Genomic DNA, 13,845 nt, shown 5'->3' with positions numbered 1-13,845 from the left:
CCCCCTAAAACTAATTTAGCATGTTTAAAAAAACTCAAAAGATTGTCTTTAAAAGTTAGAGGCATCACAAATTCTGAGAATTTGAGCTCTAAATTCATTCCCATATTATTCAGTTATGCTGGGCTGCGAGTATTCCATAGACTTAAACGGGGGGATGGGGGGAGAGGTCCTTGAGTTAAAGTGACCCCTGCTGGTAGGTGATCAGAATTAAGCTGAGAGGGAATATTTTTACCAGTTTTACTTTTAAGAGAATTTGAGAACACTCAAACAAAAATTGCTTATTAAAACTGGAGTTAATGAAATTGTTGATTTCTTTCCTCTTATGATAAATGTACCTTTATTAGAATCTCTCATTTCATTTGACTTGTACCTAAATATATTTTATACTTAACAGTATGAAAAGTTATGAGAAACTTATAAAGAAATATCAATACCTTTTTTTTATTTGAACAATGAAGAAATAAATAACCAAAAGAACCTCACAACATGGGTATAAGATGGACTAAGTCAAATTGCTGGCAATTTCTTCCCTTTAGGGCTGTTATAATCAGGAATTTACATAACTATATAACCTGAAAAGTAAAAACTAACCACTCTCATTAGTCTTATTTACTTAGTAGTCTCTGGACTAACTTAAAAAGAGATTTGTCCATCAAACTATTTTACACACACACACACACACACAGAAATAGCCCCAATAAGAAACACATTAAAAGATTTCTACAAAATTGGTTTTTTAGAACTAAGTCATTGTCACAGAGAAAATCAGAAATTATACTTCAGATGAGACACTATTTGAGGTATCTTTTAACTGACTAGTTACTAGCAAAAGAAATTCAAATTAACATATATTTCAAATGCTTGCAGGATTTCTACTGTCTAACTTCTTAAGGATAAACTATAAAAGTGTAAGCACTAAATAGTAGTCCTGTATATCAGGTAACATTGCTAAGGAATAAATCATCTTTGAATTGAAAAGAGTTGTTTCTTCAAGGGGTAAATCAAACTTTCTGCACAGACTCTAGAACAGCCCAAATTCCTAAGCCTTAGAAACTATACTGAAGATAGTCTACTAACCTTCTCATTGTATCAGAAGCAATACAAAAATTTAAGCACAGAGAATATATCATAATATGCAATATCCTTAGTAATTACTAGAAGTCAGAAGTTAGGAACCACATCTAACTTGCATACTATCCATTGCATCATTTTAGCTATAAAATTAAGTGTACATTTCCTCACATAAAAGGCACACAATAAAATACTGGCTTACAGCTAGGAGTTTATACGGTAAATAACAATAACTTATTTATTTTAACAAGATAAGTATTGCTTGGTTTTAAAGAATAAAATAGTACATATTACAGAGTGAATATTTCCCTCCATTTATATTAAGGGTAAGGCCAAAAGTTTATACATACAATCTCCTAATTTTACATTTTTTTCAGTTTAGTAAAGGTAAAATAACTTGGTAGGAGTAGCTTCTAGTATAAAGCACATCTTAACTGTCCTCATTTTTCTGGATCACAATTAACCAAACATTTGACTAGGGTTATTCTCTTTGCTTCAGAGAAAGGAAATTATGAGACCAAAAAAAGCGATTTAAAAAGACAATTCCATTTTCTACATGTGACAAATATTCTCAAGAATTACTCTTGAATATAAAGAAGCTTTTAAGTAAGGTAAGTGTTAAGCCTAACTCCTTTAAATTTATTTGAACCCCTCCAGAATAAATTAAGTTTAAAACAGAACAATTCCTGAACAATTCTTCCCAAATTATGATCTCACACACACACCCACACCCCTTATCAACTTAAAATTGTTTAAAATAAAAGCAAGGGAAGGTAGAAAAGGCCATTCTTTGTCAAAAGGTAGTGAGAGAAAAGGCTGCCTTTTAATCTGTAATTCTAAAAACCTAGTTTTGAGAAGCTAGGTTTTACTTACTGAGAAGACAGTTTTCAGAGAAATGAGTATAATCCATCCCAAACATAGTCAATTTTTCCTCCTATTGTAATAAATGCTCCTCTAACGATATTACAAAGGAAAACTCCTAAGTTTTTATTGAAAACAAAAAGAAGTCCAAACTTTGTAAATTGCTTTTGAGCTTGTTTCAACACTAAGTTTTCCTTTTAAACCTTGTAAAAACACACAAATTTCCAAACAAATAAAAGAGAATGTTATGTTTGACACTGATATTCTGATTTAAAAATATTATTTCTCCTCCTCTTGAGAGGCTACCAGTAGGAAATTTATTTTCTGAGAGAGTCTTAAAATCACTTACCCATCTACTGAGTAAAGTTGGAGATTACTCTGGACTGCCACTTATGAGAAAGAATCACATAAATCTTCCACTAAATCTTCCTTTCTAGCTCCTCACAGGCAATGAAGTATTGATAGGGGACAATTCCTCACATGAGCAAAGATCAGATGAAAGACCCTAGTAGAATCCTTCTACTTTCAGTATAAGTTTGCTTAATTTATTTCCTTCAGTAAGAATAGCAATGAAAGTAGACACAGAGCCCACTTTGCTATTTGTGAACAGTCAAGTATGCTCCTTTCCAAAAGATACTCATCCAAAATACTGTTTCTCATTTCAAAATCAACTTAAGTCTGAAAATATTACCAAAAAAAAAAAAAAAAAGGAAGTGCTATGAAATGACAATGAAGAATTATAAGCAGCCAACTAATTATTCAATCAAGAATTTGGCACAATCATAAACCACGTACCATCTATTTTAATGGATCTTAATTCTCTTGCTATCAGCTGAATTCCAAATCCCAAATTGAACAATGACTAGTGCCAAAACCAGATAACTTTTTCCATTTTTCTTTTTGCCTGAGCAATACTGTTACAAAGGAGGGGAGCAAATACTTTACCACTCTTGACATATGAGATTTGTACATTCTGTAAACTAATATGTAAATGATCCTAAACCATTATAAATCCTTTTATACATTTCCAGGTAGGGTAAACATTAATGTCCCTCTACATGTACATTATCATAGAAGTAAAATATGAAGGTTCCCAAAACAATGTAATATCTCTAAATCCCAGTAACTATTCTTAGCAATTGTTTCATTTATAAGAGCAATACTTGAGAATAACATATTATCTAACTGGACTTTTTAATTAGTTTTGAGTCAGGCAAGCTTTCTGGTCCACAGTATTTATGTCTCTAAAAACTGTCCCTTACTAAGTACACAGAACCAAATTGTCCTAACTATAGACTAGAAAGGAGCTTTCTTTTTGACCTCCTTTTTAACCACACAGTGGCACTTTCTATCAAACATTATCTTTATTTACTCCAAGGTATATATCCAATAGAGTTCTGTAGAGTGAATTTAGATTATGGTCATTGAGTAAACATTCTTAGAAATTTTAAAAATAACTACAAGAGCAATTTTACTGATTTACACAAGGATGAAGGTAAATTCCATTGCCTGATTTTCAATAGCACAGGTAGCTTTTCTCTGTCACTTCCCCTCAGGGGCATACCAAATTGTAACAAAAACTGTGTCAGATTATACCAACTATTTATGTTTAAATCCAACATTTACATTCTAATGAAATTATAAAATGAGGATTTTGATATAGTTGTATATTACCTCTCATTAATGAAACCTAAGATAGATTTACATGCAAGTATTTGAGATGTGGAAAAGTAAATGGAACACTCAGGAAAACATAAACTACATACACCTCTACTCCAAAGATAATAAAACAATACTTCTTAATGAGTCTACTAAATCTGTGTTCTACAGAGAAGAGATATTATGAAGAGATAGAGTTGGGCAACATAGACTGAATATGATGACCTCATTAAGATCTTTTGTTGAAAAAAATAGATCAAAATTACTTTTATAAATTCCATGATTTTTCTAAAAATCTAATTTGGTATTCACGTTTATTTTGTCATAAAATTGGAGGCAAGAAATGGTTAATTAGAAATATGTCGTTCAAAACTAACGAGAGATGATATGAACTATATATCTTTAATAAAGTTTTCTTGAGGGATAGTTAAGCTTGACAAGGACAGAGGAAAAATAAAAGTATTTAACACAAAGGATAAATTACAATTCAAGTGAAAACACTTGAATTAAAAAAACCTCAATAATTAAGAAAGATCTGAAATTAACAAGAAAAACTATTTATGAAAACATTTGTTTTCATTTTATTTTTAAATTGGTCACCTTTTGGTTATTTTCTTTAAAAAAAGCCTCACTTCCCATTCTTCTAGGTATTAACTCACATGCAAAACCATAGGCTCTGCAAATAACTCTATTACTTCTTAATGCCTGGGTTATCTTAATTTGAAGCTACTTTCTTCTGTCTTTGAGTGGTAAAAGGTTTTAGAAACAAGTATCAGAATATACTTGAACTTTACTGCTCAGTGTTCAGACATTATTTTAGTATAACAAATACTATTTACTCCAAAAACTTATCTCCAATCCTCCTGCTTTAGATATTATTGCCTCATCATTTTAGCAAACATAGCATAATACTGTATACTCTAGCTCTCTAACCATAATATAATATTCCTAGAGTTCTAGTGAATTAGGAGCTCTTATGTGAGGACTTCAACTGCTAATATTCATTTCTGCTTTAACACTACCAAAGTAACTTGTCACAAGTCCAAGAATGTTCATTCCAGGACCATATTTCTTTTTAAATTCTCTCCCTACTCAGGAGTAGACAGACAATCAAGATTGTAACTGATATTCAGTCATTACTTTTAATTTCAATAAATGCCTTAATTTAAGATAGATTATAAATCACTTTAATTAATCATAAAATATCTTACCCCAAAATAACGTAAGAAACAGAACATTCAATAAAAGGCAGAGTCATTTGAAGCCATCAACTGAAGAACGTCTCTTACCTTGGCTTAAAATCATACAGCCCTCTTTAGACCAAGAAATAGGTGTCACAGCAATATAATTAGTAAAAGAAATAGCAACTGCACTTAAAGGGATGACTTTACAATACTATTTTCTCATATAGAACTGGGTAAAAACCACAAATGTAGCACAACTAAATATGAAGATATTTGTAACATATCACAATCAATTATGCAGAATTTTAAAAATATAAAAATATATATCTTCTTTTTATCTTTATTTATTTATTTTTTACCTGTTTTGCAATTTCTCTTAAACAGGCTACTCCTTGTTCAAAATTAGGGAAAGCTACCGAGCCATACTTTTGGTATTCAGGGACTGGTCTGATTTTTATTGTAGCTTCTGTTATTACACCAAGAGTTCCTGAAAGAGAAGGGGGAATAATCCAATATATCACATGACAATTTTCTAAATCATATTTAAATCTATTTATTCTATTAATTCATTCTACTATTCATATTTAAATTTATTTAATCTATTCTATCTGAGAAATAATGGCTACTCAAGTCTTTTTAGGAAAATGATTAAGCAAATTTTATAATTGCCAAAGAAAAGTTTTTGGAATCTACTTTTCTTAGTTATGTATAAATATTTTAAAATATTTTTAAGTAACTTTTCTCCAAGAATGTTACTTTTAAATGATTTTTAAAGTATTGCAACTTATTAAAAGAAAAAGAATTTGAAAAACAACAGGTTTTTATATCTTATCTATGTTCAGACAGAAGCTTATTTTGATATTTGTGCCTACTTTTACTTTCAAAACAATTTATTGGGCAAAAAGAACCTAACCTTAATGAGAACTTAAGATGACTTAAGAAATTTGCCTTTTTCCCTAACAATTAATAAAAGAAAAGACAAAGGCATTACTGAGATGCCCTTATAAGAAATAAACAAATAGAGATAAAATGGTTATCATAAATATCTAGCACAAGATGACGAATAAAACAAACATTTTTTTTCTTTATTATAACGGGAAGTAGGAGACTAATCAAGGAGGAAAAAGATAAGTTAAGGATAACCACATGGCCTAAATATTTATGCTAAAATATCTGAAGGGACATGATTAAAAACGATTATATTCACAAAGTCAAACTTTTCAAATCAGTGGTTTCTGATGTACAAATGGTAGAAATTAATAAGGCTATTAGTAAATTTTCTGAAATCATTAAAAAATAAAGGGAGAAATCTTTGAAATTGAAGAACTTAATTACAACACAAGAAATAAAAGGTATCACAAAATGTAAAGCTTCCAATAAGTTTATAACTAACTTGGCAATATATGATATGGGATTAAAACCTTCTATGAGTCCATGAAAAGTAAGTTATATTACATTAGATCAAAACATATTCAATATATATACATATGATTTCCTACTGAGACTACAAAATATGACCCTCTTATGACCTGTACGATCACAAAAGCTCTGCAACTTTGGCCTAACAAATATTTTAATATAAAAATAGGTAGTTTTATAAAATTTAAAAATGACAAAAGTGACTAAACTTTCTCTTTTAGCATTTTACTGAGCTATATTTACACATAATAAAATTCACCCATTTAAAGTACAAAATACAATGGTTTTTAGTGTTGTTTACAGATATGTGCAACCATCATTACAATCTAAGTTTAGAACATTTTTATCACACCCAAAAAGAAACCCATAATCATAAAAGTTATTCTCCATTTCCAACCCCACATCCTAGCCTTAGAGAACCACAAACCTATATTCTGTCTATACAGATTTGCCTATGCTGGACATTTAGCATAAAATGAATCTCACAATATGTAGCCTGTGACTGGGTTCTTTCATTTACTATAATGTTTCCAAGGTTCATCCATGTTGTAGCATGTATTAATATTTCATTCTTCTTTAACTGATAAATATTCCATTGTAAAGTATAACTCATTTTGTTTATCAGTTCTTCAGCTGATGGACATCTGGCATTCTACTTTTTGGCTACTACGAATGCTGCTGCTATGAATATACACGAGCCAGTTTTTATGTGGACATGTTTTCCTTTCTTTTGGATAAATACCTAAAGACTTTATTAGTTCCAGAAAAATGTTGAATCCCATTCTATGTAACAGTCTCCAGCCACCTCTTCACAAGGTTAAATTTCTGGCAAGTGCAGCTGACAGGTAGGGCTCACTTCTTGCTCCCAGCCTCAAATGGTGGGACAAATGCATGTCATTAAATATTATCAAAAAAATAGAGAGAAATTATTAAAAAGAACCAAATGGAAATTCAGGAAAAGTATAATAACTGGAAAAGTATAATAACTGAAATGAAAAATTCACTAGAGAGGCTCAACAACAGATGTGATCTGGCAGAAGAAAAAAATAGCAAACTTGAAGCAAACTTGAAGATAGATAAAAATTATGCAATATGAAGAACAAAGAGAAAAATGAATGAAGAAAAATGAATGGTGCCTCATAGAAATGTAGGAAACCATTAAGCACACCAATTTATGTTTAACAAGAGTGCCAAAAGGAAAGGAGAGAGAGAATGAAGCAGAAAATATTTTTCAAAGAAAGACTGAAGACTTTCTAAATATATTAAAAAACACTAACCTCTACATCATGAAGCTCAACAAATTCCAAGTAGTATCAACACAAAGATATCCATAAATAGGCACATCATAGTAAAAATGCTAAAAGTCAAGCAAGAGAAAACTGACTTGTCAATTACAAGGGAAAACTATATTATAAAGTTAACAGCTGTCTTATCAGCAAAAACAATGGAAGCCAGAAAGTGGTGAAATAATATATTAATATTTAAAGTGCTCCAGAAAAAAAAAACTGTCAACCAAGAATCTTACACCCAACAAAGCTATCTTTCAAACATGAAGACAAAAATAAAGATATTCTCAGATAAACAAAAGCTAGGAGGACTTTGTGGCTGGAAGACCAGGTTTACAATGCTAAAGGAAGTTCTTCATTCCAAAAGCAGGTGACCCTAGACAGAAATTCAAATCAAGACACACAAATAAAGAGCACTTTTGCATCTTCTTTTATGTAATTACAAAAGATAGTATAAACGTTTATTTCCTCTTTTTTCTCATACCTGATTTAAAAAACAATGGCATAAAACAATAAGTATATAACGTATTTTTGGACCAATAACATATACAAATGTGATATATTCACCACTAACACAAAGGAGGTGAATAGAAGCAAAACTCTATTTGGCTAATGATATGATTCCAGATGGTAATTTGAACCCACAGGAACAAATGAAGAGAACCAGAAGGGGCCTGGTTAGTACTTGGATGAGAGAACTAGAAGGGATAAATAAGATGGTTAATATAACAAAAGCTCTAAGTCTAGATAGGTTGAGTAACCCTTATCTGAAATGCTAGGAACCAGAAGTGTTTCACATTTCAGATTTTTTCAAATTTTGGCACATTTGCATTATACTTACTGATTGAGCATCCCAAATCAAAAAATCGAAAATATGAAATGCTCCAATGAGCATTTCCTTTTAGCATCTTGTCAGTGCTCAAAAAGGTTTGAATTTTGGAGTATTCTGGATTTTCAAATTTGGGATGCCGAACCTGTACTTGCTCTCTTTTCTTCTTTTAGCTTCTTTAAAAGTCATACAATTATATAAAGTATTAATTGTAGTAATGTATTATTGTGTTTGTATTATACATAGAGGTAATATGTATAACAATGCCACATTAAAAGGGGGAAAAGGAACAGAACTATATAGGAGTAACATTTCTACATTCTAACAGGAATTAAATCAGTATAAATCTAAAGCTGATTCTACTTAGGTAAGCTGTGCATGTTAAGCCCTAGAGCAACCACTAAAAAGACCCTCAAAAACATATACTGTAAAGATCATTAAGGAAATTAAAATGCTACATTAGAAAATGTTCACGTAATACAAAAGAATGCAGTAATGGAGTACTACAGGAACAAAAAGAAGTAAGACCCATGGAGAGGGGAGAGATGGCAGATATAAATCCAACCATAGCAATAATAATTGTAAATATGAATGGATTAAACAACCAAATGTAAAAACAGAGATAGTGAGACTGGATTTTTTTTAAAAGATCCAACTATGTGCTGTCTATAGGAGACATACTTTAAATTCAGAGATACGACTAGACTGAAAGTTAGAAAAGGATACATCATACAAACAGCAACCACAATAAAGCTGGAATGACTATATACTGACATCAGACAAAACCGACTTTAAACAAAACTGTTACTAGATATAAGGAGGGACATTTTAAATTGATAAACCATTAGTAAGACATAACAACAATTATAAACAAATATGCACCTATACAGGACACAAAACTGTAAGCAGCAAACACTGACAGAAATGAAGTGAGAAATAGATAATTCAACAATAACACTTGAAGAAATCAATACCTCACTTCTAATCACAGACATAAAAACTAAGTGTGAGACAAGGAAAGAGAAGACTTGTACAAAACTATAAACCAATTAGACATAAAAGACTAGAACACTCCACTGATCAACAGAATATATATTTCTAGTGTAATCTTCAGAACAGCCTTCATGCTAACTAGGCCATAAGATGAACTTGAACAGATTATAAAAGACTGAAATAATACAAAGTATGTTATCCAATCAATGAAATAAGAAACCAGTAGGAAAGAAATTTGGAAAGCTTATAAATATGTGGAAATTAAATAACACACTCCTAAATAACCAATGGGTCAAAGAAGAAATAAATGGGGAAATTAGATAATAGTTTGAGAAGATTGAAAGGAGGACACAATATACCTATACTTGTAAGATACAGCTAAAGCAATGTCTAGTGGGAAATTTATGACAGTAAATATCTCAAATAACCTAACTTTCCACCTTAAGCTACTGGGAAAAAAATAGCAAACTAAACCTAAAGTAGGCAGAAGGAAGGAATTAATAGAGAGTAGAGGTAAAATTTATGAGCTACAGGATAGAAAAATAGAGAAAAACCAATGAAACCAAAAGGTGGTTCTCTGAAAAGATCAAGAAAATTAACAAACCTTTAGCTAAAGTGACCAAGAAAAGGAGAGAGAAGGCTCAAATTATTAGAATCAGAAATGAAATAGCAAATATTATTACTGATCTTACAAAAATAAAAGAATTATGATGGAATACTATAAATAAATGTATAGTAATGAGTTACATAACTTAGATAAAATAAAGACAAATCCCTAGAAAGACACAAACTACTGAAACTGACTAAAAAGACAATCTGAATTACTAATTCAAATTAGTAACTAGTAATCTAAAAATTACTCACAAAGAAAAGCCCAGGCCCAAATGATTTCACAGCTGAATCCTACCAAGCACTTAAAGAATTAGTATCAATTCTTCAAAAAGTAGAAGAGGAGGAAACTCTATTCAACATTACACTGAAAGTATAGAGAAGTAAAACTATAGATGATGTGATTTTGCATATAGAAAATGCTAATAAATCTACTAACAAACTAGTAAAATCTAAACAGTAGTAAGGTTGCAGAATACAGGATTCATGTACAAAAATCAATTGTATTTGTATATACTTTCAATGAACAATCAAAAAGAAAATTAAGAAAACAATTCCATTTACAATAGTATCAAAAAGAATGAAATAGGAATAACTCTGACCAAGAAGTACTAAACTTATACCCTAAAAACTACAAAACATTGTTGAAAAAAATTAAAGCTCTAAATAATTGGAAATACATCCCATACTCATGGATTGGAAGACCTAACACTGTTAAGATGGCAATGTTAACCAAATTGATCTAATTGACCTATAGATTCAACACAACCTCTATCAGAATCCAAGCTGGGTTCACTGTAGAAACTGATGAGCTAATTTCATAATTCATATGAAATCAAGAACTGCAAAAACATTATCAAAAAAGAACAACAGGGGCTGAGCGCAGTGGCTCACACCTGTAATCCTAGCACTCTGGGAGGCCGAGGCAGGAGGCCAAGGTCAGGAGTTTGAAACCAGCCTGAGCAAGCCCGAGACCCCGTCTCTACTAAAAATAGAAAGAAATTAATTGGCCAACTAAAAATATATAGAAAAAATTATCTGGGCATGGTGGTGCCTATAGTCCCAGCTACTCAGGAGGCTAAGACAGGAGGACTGCTTGTGACCAGAAGTTAGAGGACATAGTAAGCTATGACTGTACCACTCATTGCACTCAGGTTGGGCAACAGAGTGAGACCCAGTCTCTTAAAAGAACAACAGCAAAGAAGGACTTGCACTTTTTGATTTATTTCAAAACCTGCTAAAAAACAACAGTAATCAAGTCAATATGGTACTGGCATAAGGATAGACATATAGAACAATGGAAAAGAATTGAGAATCTGGAAATAAAACCACACTGACTTTTGACAAGGGTGCCAGGATCAGTGAATGGGGAAAAATATTTCAAAAATGGTACTGGGACAAATGAATATCTACATACAAAAGAATGAATTGGGGCCTTACCTCACACCATATACAAAAATTAACTAAAAATGGATCAAAGACCTAAATATAAGAGCTAAAACCATTATGCAAAACTCTATGAAGAAGCCAAAGGGGTAAATCTTTATGACCTTGGATCTGGCATTTGATGTGAGAACAAAAGCATGATTAATTAAAGAAAATAATTGATAAATTTGACTTCACCTAAAAACTTTTATGCTTCAAAGGACATGAGCAAGAAACCTACAGAGTGGAAGAAAATATTTGCAAATCATTTATCTCAATCTTGTATCTAGAATAAAGTACTCTTATAATTCACTCTTATAACAAACAAATAACCTAATTTTTAAAATGGGTAAAGAATCTGAGTAGGCATTCCTCCAAGGAAATATACAAATGGCCAATAAACACATGAAAAGATTAGTCATTTCTTATCACCTTGATTAGTCATTAAGAAAAAGCAAAACAAAATCACAATGAGATCCCATTTCATCCCTATTAATGATGGCTTTTTTTTTTTTTTTGAGACAGAGTCTGACTTTGTTGGCCAGGCTACAGTGAGTGCCATGGCGTCAGCCTAGCTCACAGCAACCTCAAACTCCTGGGCTCAAGCGATCCTCCTGCCTCAGCCTCCCAAGTAGCTGGGACTACAGGCATGCGCCACTATGCCCAGCTGATTTTTTCTATATATATTAGTTGGCCAATTAATTTCTTTCTATTTATAGAAGACACGGGGTCTCGCTCTTGCTCAGGTTGGTTTCGAACTCCTGAGCTCAAACGATCCGCCCGCCTCGGCCTCCCAGAGAGCTAGGATAACAGGCGTGAACCACCACGCCCGGCCTAATGATGGCTATTATTTAAAAACAAACAAATAAATAAACAAAAAACCCAAAAACCAGAAAGTAAGTATTGACAAGGATGTGGAGACACTGGACTCCTCTTACACTGCTTGTGTGAATGTAAGGTGGTACAGCCATGCTGGAAAAGTCTGGCTGTTCCTCAAACAATGAAAAATAAGGTTATTCCCTGTGCGACCAGCAATTCTACCTAAGTATAAGCCTCCCAAAAATGAGAACATATGTCCACACAAAAAGTTGTATAGGAATGTTTACTGCAGCATAATTCATAATAGCCAAAGGTGGAAACAACCCAAATGTCTATTAACTGATGAATAGAAACACAAAATGTAGTATATCTTTGCAGTAGAAGATTATTCAGTCATAAAAAGGGCTAAATGCTACAACAGTTGAATCTTCAAAACACAGTAAAGTGAAAGAAGCCAGTCACAAAAGACTACATGGTATATCATTCCATTTCTGTTAATTTCCAGAATAGGAAAATATACAGAGCCAGACAGGAGATCAGTGGTTGCTTAGGGCTTGGTGGGCTGGAAGGGTGTGGACAGGCTGGTGATAGCTAAAAGGTATAGGGTTTTCTTGAGGTGAACTTCTAAACATCTGTCAGAGAAGTGGCAAAAGCATGACGCCTGAATTATTAGGATTATGCTGTTTTCTCATCCACTATCAGAATTATCTATCACATTATTCTTTCTTAGCAAGACAAGTAATATCACTTTAGTTTTTAAAGTTGCTAATTTCCTTCCACTATACTGACATCATTACTAAGATTATTTGTAATTCTCTCTGCTCTTTTCAACATTTTTAGAAGTTCCTCACAGTCTGGAATTAACATCTCATATTCAAGGTTGGTTCTACAAACAAGTTTGAAATTTGTCAGGTATAAGCTCCTAAAGGCATGAATCACCTCTATTTACTCTGATCTGTCCACAGACTACAGAATACTTAATAAATACTTGCTCAAACTCAAAAGTCACCAGAATGAAACTCAATTAAAAAGGTCAGTAAAAACCCTGACTTCAAAGAGGAAAACTTTTCTATTTAAAACAAAACACCTTATTGTAGAACAACACATCAAAAAAACCCAAAAACTCTAAGTCCCAATCTTTTTGTGAAATACTTCCTAACTTCTAAATTGTCTGAAAATATTTGACTCACAGCATTATAATCTAAATATAATCCAAATAAAAAATTGAAAACCACTTAAATGCCAACCAATAGTGATCTTCTTAAATACATCAAGATATATTCAATGAATGGGTTATCATGTAGCTGTGAAAAAGAATAGACAAGCTCTAAATGTGGTAAGCAAAGAGTAATAAACTACCATTTGTGTTTTTAAAAATATATATAGTTATACAGAGCAAAAATGTTGACTCTGGCCAGAGAGGATGCCTGTAAGACAGGGAAGAAGGAAGATTTTTCCTATACATTGCTGAGTAACTTTTGAATTTTGTACATGTTTCTACATATCTGAATTTTATAATGCACATATTATTATTTATCCGAAAAGTTTATTTTAAAATGTATATATCCTTACATTAGCAAACTTTCTTTAAAATTCTCATTCTATACCAAAATTCAAAGGTACAGGAGTAAGAAGGGATCATGTCTTAAATTTCTATATACACATATTGCCTCATATAAATAGTGTAGTC

The 13,845-nt window shown here is 31.8% G+C and overlaps 1 protein-coding gene across 2 annotated transcripts in view; it reads right to left on the bottom strand.

Annotated features, from left to right (window-relative positions):
• AGPS (alkylglycerone phosphate synthase) overlaps window positions 1–13,845 on the bottom strand; it is a 116,605-nt gene that overhangs the window by 50,735 nt on the left and 52,025 nt on the right. For both annotated transcript variants that reach the window (XM_012785878.2, XM_012785882.2), the window contains exon 11: window positions 5,135–5,262. In XM_012785878.2, the coding sequence (XP_012641332.1) occupies window positions 5,135–5,262 (128 nt within the window). The remainder of the gene's footprint in view (window positions 1–5,134; window positions 5,263–13,845) is intronic.

The sequence above is a fragment of the Microcebus murinus genome, chromosome 8 (assembly GCF_040939455.1).
Source record: "Microcebus murinus isolate Inina chromosome 8, M.murinus_Inina_mat1.0, whole genome shotgun sequence".
NCBI lineage: Eukaryota > Metazoa > Chordata > Mammalia > Primates > Cheirogaleidae > Microcebus > Microcebus murinus.
The sequence above is the reverse complement of the archived record's forward strand: the minus strand, read 5'-3'. Positions and strand labels throughout refer to the sequence as shown.